Source organism: Morone saxatilis, unplaced genomic scaffold, assembly GCF_004916995.1.
Source record: "Morone saxatilis isolate NCDOM2014 unplaced genomic scaffold, NCSU_SB_2.0 Contig8, whole genome shotgun sequence".
NCBI classification, from domain to species: Eukaryota; Metazoa; Chordata; class Actinopteri; family Moronidae; genus Morone; species Morone saxatilis.
The window spans coordinates 22,831,103-22,838,379 of record NW_023340257.1 but is presented as its reverse complement, the minus strand read 5'-3'; the positions used below and the strand labels follow the sequence as shown (position 1 = coordinate 22,838,379).

Below are 7,277 nucleotides of genomic sequence, written 5' to 3'. Positions count from 1 at the left end.
AAATTCACTTGTGGCGAGAAAGACAAACAGGCAGATGATCAGACAGATATAAACAAGCCAGCATTTCGTCAACAACTTGCAATGGACAGTTGAGTTAATAATTTTACAACAAGCATTAACTTTAGAAATTTTGTTTTGCTGGCTAATAGTCATTTCTTGCCCTGTCAGACTTCCTGCTAGTGATGTTGACACATACAATAGGGCACAATGTTATCATTGATAGAAATAATGGAGAAAATAAAGACACCGGTTGTTTGAAATAGGGAATTTTTCCTTAAATGTGAGTGAGTCTTTCTCCATATGCCACACCTTTTAATACGTGCCCTTCTTCAAAGCTCAGGCCTTAACATATCTACAGCTGCTGACATGGCCCATGTGCAGCACCTCTGCCTTGAAAACAGCTGATGGTGCCCTGATGGTGGAGCCACAAAAGGCTTCAGTATCTGCCAAAGATAAGAAGTGGAGAGAACTAACACACTCTCCCATGGCTTCACTTGATGTGTGTGGGAGAGGGAGAAGGCGGCGGCTCCGTGACTCTGTGTGTGTCTGTGTGCATGTGTATGTGCTGGGGTGGGGTTGTTGGGGGAGGCAGCATGGACAGAGAAGTAGGGAAGGAGGGAGTGAGACGGAAGGCAGGGCAGGGCGGGGCCTCCAGAGCTTCCCAGGGAGAGCCCTGAGCCACGGTTCATTCAGCCCCTGAGATAGTGTAAACAGACAGTGATTGAATGGTGATGAGAAAGGTGCCGGGGCGGGCAGGACAGCACAGAGAGGCAGCCCCGCATGAAAATTGTGCCCCCATCAAGGCTTTGTTTTGGTTGGTGCTTCAAGCGCATAAGCAAACAGCGCTCCTCATTGGTTCCATTACTGTTACACCCCTTGTGGTCAAGCACATTTGCTTCTCTTTCTTTACTACTGTGATAAAACGTGTGACCTACTTTGCATGCATAGATTGCTGCATTGCTGTGCTGCTTTATACTCATGTGTATTAGACCCACCCTCGCTAGAGTAGAGAATAACAAAGATTTCACCGGGGACCAGCTGTGTTTTCAATACACACACATTTGTTCTGATATTGTAAACATGCAGTTAGGTTGTTTTAAAATTACATTTGTCGGGCAAAATAACTTTGAAATTAAAGTTAACAGCGGTACAGTGTTTAGAGAAACTGATGTGGGTCTGTTTTAAAACAATTTCTTATTTGCACGCTGTGCTCATATTGCATTCATTAAATCAGCTGAAGTGGACCCATCGGGCCAGGGTGAGGAGGCAGTCGGTCCTGAGGGATAATCTGTGATTTTGTTTAGAAACGCACAATGAAAGGATAAGTCATAACTGATGCAATGCACAACACACAACTAACAAAGCCTGTCTTAGTCAGTGAGTGGGAGGGGATCAGGTCTTACAGGAATAGTGGTTGTTTCAGACACTAGGTGGGAAACTTGTGCTGAGACTTCACTTGTTCTACACAACCTGCTGCACTGGCTCCACTCTTAAGTTCAGCGTGTAAGAAAAAAAACGCTCAAGTTGTCAGTCTTGTTATGCAGGGTTTAAATGCAGCCGAGCATTAAAAGGTGTAGTTGCAGCGATGTTGATGATTCTATATGTATTATTTTTATTTCCAATAGTGAACATTGTTGAAGCTGGACATATCTTATTAGTCTAACATTTAAGAGTCTCAGTATGCAAAGTTTAAAAGCAACATATTATACTAACAGTTGTGATTTGAACTCCTGTCTGTGTCTTTTTGCAGCCCTGAACCAGCAGAGGATCACCCAGAGTGCTCCGGTAAAGCAGGGAGGGCAGCTTCCTCCCAGCCACAGTGGAGTCATGGGAGGCAACAATCAATTGAGACTGCAGCAGATCGAAAAGGAAAGGCTAAGACTGAAGCAACAGGAGCTCCTCCGGCAGAGACCACAGGTTAGGAATTATGTTAAAGCATTTCAAAAAGTATTCAAAAGTACTGTCGACTCATTAAGGAACAAATAACCACGTATCATAAAAAGGGCAAAAGGTCATTACTTTCAGTATGTGTCCATCAGTGCAGTAGTCAGACAGTGGACCCCTAATTGCTCAATTAGATGAATAGGGGGGTCAGCAAAATGTTTATGTTGTAAAATGTAATATACAACTTGAACAGGCCCTCGTCATTCCTATGTATAGTGGTGGATCTTAGACCCCTTTGATCGGTCTTCATTGTTACACTGCCCTGCAATGAAGTCTCATGAGTCATATGTGGTAATTTTATCACTTCCTAACGGTAATGTGTCACCGTGCCGCCCACACTGGGTGGTGCAGCTGAGTCCAGTAGTTTACTCAAGGCTGTGTCATAACTCCAGAAACAGAGCTTTATGATTATGAATGAGGGGGCTTGTGACTTTGTTTACAATGCCATTCACACGAGTTGTTTAAAGTTCACAGCGTGTGAGTGACCTGAGTTTTTTTACTTGCAGTCAGCTCTACAGGGGAAAAGATGACACTGGACTGTCCCTACTGAAAGATAAAAATACGCACTTTGGGCTTGAGTAACCTGGTTGTTGTCGACTTTATGTAATGTCAAGTGAGGAAAAAAAAATGGTTTTCATAGTGGGGTAAATGATTAAGAGAAACCTGGTTACCACAGGTAGATTTCTGCTGAGAATGCTAATTTCTTAGCCACGTCAAAGCCTTAAACTGGTTTCTAACTTGGTTTCCATGCATGTAAACAAAGAAGGAACCAGGTTATTTTAGAACATGTATAATGTATTTCCTGTCTTCCTGCCTGATTTCCTGACAATGTAATGATAGATAAAGAGTTCATAAATTATGTAAGGAAAACATTAGTTATGAAAAGACACATGATCGGTTTACTTATCCAAACCTCAGACATCCACACTTGCCAGTTACACAAAGAGCTTAATGGAAAATAAAATTGTGGAGATGGGATTGCAGACTGTATACATTTGAAGAGCTCCTCTATCAGGCCAATGACTTGATCTCAGTAAACCCCAAATTCCTGTAACTTTTTAGATACAATGTGTTTGGAATACAGAGGCCATACTGTGTTTGCAAATATAGTGAAGCATGATTATAGTAGGAAATTGTGCAAGCTATGTGCTTGTGTAGGGAGTTCAACATTGGGGCAATACTAGCCACGCCCAAATGTATTCCACATGGCAGAAAGTATGACGAACAACGGTTGGCGATGTATGGTGGCAGTCGAGTGCTGACGCTGCTCAGTCATGCAAAAAAAGAGAGCCAATAAAACCATAAAGGTTGTTTACAGTACACAACCCCTTGTAATCCCTCTTAATCAAAACCAGATTGTTTACATGTGTGCATGGGATTCTGGGATAAATGTCGTCGTTCGAGAAGGAAAAACTCAGTAGATGTGAAATAAAAGCAGAAAGAAGGAAAAGACATTATTACTTCATAAAGGGCTTTTTATTCATCTTTTTGTCTCAGAACATTGTGTCCATTTCTCCTCAACCACAACCAATAAAAGTTTCAACCAACCACTTAGGGTGTCTAGCAGCAATTTTACATGCTTACTAAAAAAAATCACATTCCATTGGCTGCCTCCCCGTTGTTGTCTATGACCCTGTAAAAGTTTAATGAGATCTCAAAACGGTGACACCGGTCAAGTCATTTTCACCTTCCCGTTCAAGGACTTTGAGGGAAGGAGGTGAAAAAGAACATGACTTCATATCCGTAGCCTTATCTGATACAGCATGTGTAGAAAACAATTGTCTCCAACTGTGGTTCCCTCCCCCCTCCCCCCTCCACACACACACGTAATTTGACACTATGTATGGGGAGAAATGTCGAACACCATGTTGGCAGTCAGTCTAAACGCTTAAAGGTCCAGTGTGTAGCATTTAGGAGGATTTCTTGGCTAAAATAGGATAAAATATGCATAACTACATTTTTATTCGTGTATAATCACCTGAATATGGGAATCTTTCTTTTTGTTACCCTAGAAGGAGCCTTTTATATCTACAGATTGCCTTCCATGGAGTCTGCTATGTTGAACCACCATGTTTCTACAGCATCCCAGAAGGAACAAACCAAACTCTGGCTATACAGTCGATAGTGACACTATAGTTTCTCCTTTACACTTCGGAGTTGCGATCTGCAACTACACTGTTAGATGCCACTAAATCCTACACACTGGACCTTTTTTAATGTGACATTTTAAGTAGTGACAGAAGAGCAGCAGCAGTGGAATAAGGCAGTTTTCATGAAGCTGTAGCTGTGTGTAATTTAGCTCCTGAGGTAAGGAGTGGGGTTGATTGTGTTGTTCATGGATTTTGTGCTTTATCGTCCACAGGAGCTCGCTCTAAGGAATCAGCTGCCTACCAGTATGGATCAAGATGGCGGCACAAACCCTGTGTCCTCCCCTATGGCCCAAGATGCCCGGACCATGACTGCCAACAGCTCTGATCCATTCCTCAACAGGTTGGTTTCATACAGAAGCCAGGCGTGTCCTCTTGGGAGCAAATGGGTGACAGTTTCCTTCATGTACAGTAGGATTGCAGCTGAGGTGCACTGATTGACGTTACTTGTTACTTGGCGAGGGCTCCCATTCTGGTTCAGCTTGTCAAACTTAATGTATCCTGTTTGAGTTTGTGCTCTGGAGAGTTCCCTGAGTTACACAAGTAGTAAAAACAGGATAGTCTCTGGGCTTAACCCTGTTCACATGGTAATGACTCATTCAGACCAGCAGGTCTGTGCTGGAGTTAACTGCACAATGATGACCTCTGGTGTACAACTGCTGAAATAGAGGCAATCAGAACCTAAATGGTGGTGTAACCTGTCAACAAACGTATTACACCACACTTCATTCAAAGTAGAGGTGTACAGCTTGAGCAGTAAAGACATAAAACCCCAAAACTAGATCTGAAAACCGCTGCAATTAGGAAAAGGACAGGAGGAACTATTTATGAATGCTGCTCCGTGGCATTCTGGGAAATCATTCCTCACAGTTCCAGCTCTAGTTCTTCTTCAAGCGGACGACGTGAGGAAAGAGCTGAATAGCAAGCAGGCCATGAGAACATGTGGTCCAGTCAGTAGACAGGCCAACCTAATCTCCCCTCCTCCCCCTGTTGCCTCCGCTCCCCTGCTCTTACAATGGCCTCATTCATCCTGCCTCTGCCATACTCTGCCTACATATTTTTCCTCTGCTAATTAGTATAGGCTTGTCAAATGTCTTCTCTCTGCCTCTTTGTCTCTCTGTTGCCTCATTCATCGTTGCTCTTTTTCCTATATTCTGCAATTGAGGGCGAAAAAGTGAAGCGCTGTTTCAACTGTCACTGTGGATTAGCCACCATAGTCATTCAAATAGATAGAACTGTTGAAATGTGGACGTATGCAGAAGGTCCCCGGGGGAAATAAGGCCACACTGTTACTTTCCAGCCTATGTGCTTTTAATAACTGAGTGTGTTTGCTTTGTTGGATCAGTTAATTAGATTCACGTAGTTCCGTTTCAAAGTAGAGTTAAGTGAAGGTCATCGAGGTCATCCAAAAACTCTGCTGAGACAACAAAAAGCTTTTTATTTTCGTCAGTTTGATGGAAATCCTGATGTTTTATTAGCTGTGCAGAGTTTATAAGCTCTTTATTTTTGTGTTTTCAGCGGGACCTACCACTCCAGGGATGAGAGCACAGACAGCGGCTTGAGTATGAGCAGCTACAGCGTCCCTCGCACTCCAGACGACTTCCTCAACAGTGTGGATGAGATGGACACAGGTGAGTCTGCAAACAGTCAATATGATCACTTGTCAGACAGCGTGGTCTGTATTGTGACATCTCAAGTGTCTGTGGTTGCCATTTAGTTTTTTGAGTCAGTGTTTGGGGAGGAAGTTGTCGTTGAATGGGTTAAACACAGGACTCTCACTCACGAGACTGGACTCCCCTGGAAGCCAATCTTTTTACCTTTTAATAGTTAAGGTTTTTTTTATTATTAGCGTCAGTTTTCAGTCGCAGTTTGGTTCGTTTTAGCCAACAAAAAAAACTTGGTTAGGTTTGGAAAAAGAAGGTTTTAGAAAGCTTTTCTGGTAGAAAGACCTGCAGGCGAACTTCTCCCACTCGCTTTAGCATGGGCACCTGGGAGTCTTGCCATGAAAAGCAATGCGATTCATAGTGCAGATCTTTTTTCAATTAGTTGAACTGACTGTAGTAGTGGGTTTTGTTTCCATTGAACTGCTGATAATGACATTGGCTCGCTGATACTCTCGTAGCCGTCAGAAATTCCCCAAATCTCCTGCTCATAATTATATTCAGGGGTGTGACGTGACTTTTTCCCCTCACCTGGCTGCTCATACCTGTGTACAAACAGATATAAACATGGTTAAAGTATCATCTTTATTTTAAAGCAGTCAAATAATTCAATCTTTTTTCCTTTTTCATCAGGGGACCCCCTTCCACCCTCCATGGCAACACAGCCCAGTCGTTTTCCCGACTACCTGGACGCCATTCCGGGGACAGACGTGGACCTGGGCACCCTAGAGGGTGAGAGCATGGTGGTGGAGGGCGAAGAGCTGATGCCCAGTCTGCAGGAGGCCCTGAGCTCCGACATCCTCAACGACATGGAGTCAGTGCTGGTAGCTACCAAGATCGACAAGGAGAGCTTCCTCACATGGTTATAGAAGATCCGAGCAGGGTGCTCCTTACTCCTCTCCGACACTCTGAACTGCTGCCTGCTCTAATCTGCGAAGGATTCATAGATGCTTTTTACAAGACATTTCAGCGAGCGTCTCTGGACTTCTGTTTTTCGGCGTGTAAGGCCAACCTCTTTTGAGGCAGTATTGTTCTGTTCTTTTCACTGGTGTGTTATCTCTTTATTTTGTCTGTGTCTTCAAGGCTGGCCCATGAACAGACAATTACGCAAGGGTCCCCAAATCTTTCACAGTTCTGTCAGTGAATCTAGGGCAACTTTACCTAGAGCAGGGGTCGCTCCTTCCCACTGGTCTCCCCTCATAGCTGAGCTGGGCGGGTGCATGTGCTCTGCCTTCATCGCCTGGAGTCTCTGGTGCCTCTTTTTCTCGCAATATAGTGTGTGAAGCAGCACTACTTCACTGTATTTGGGACTATTGCATCTAGCTTAAGTAGCTTTATATTTGGCCTTGTACGTTTTTATTCTTTTGTTGTTTGTTTTCAACGAGCCTGAGAAACCAAAAATGATGTATTTGAAGCATTAAGAACAATACTGATTTGGAGTAAAGGTAATGTGAGGCCCAGTTTGGACATGTTGGCTTTGCTTGGGGGTGGGAGGGGTGGGGGGGGTGGGGGTTGGAGCCTGGGG

General features: G+C 43.8%; 1 protein-coding gene across 1 annotated transcript in view; it reads left to right on the top strand.

Moving 5' to 3' along the window:
• Positions 1–7,240, top strand: part of yap1 (Yes1 associated transcriptional regulator) — a 23,989-nt gene extending 16,749 nt beyond the window's left edge. The window contains exons 5-8 of the mRNA XM_035680173.1: positions 1,751–1,917; positions 4,307–4,434; positions 5,610–5,722; positions 6,386–7,240. Of these exons, the coding sequence (XP_035536066.1) occupies positions 1,751–1,917; positions 4,307–4,434; positions 5,610–5,722; positions 6,386–6,621 (644 nt within the window). The 3' untranslated portion in view covers positions 6,622–7,240. The remainder of the gene's footprint in view (positions 1–1,750; positions 1,918–4,306; positions 4,435–5,609; positions 5,723–6,385) is intronic.
• The last annotated feature ends 37 nt before the right edge of the window (positions 7,241–7,277 follow it).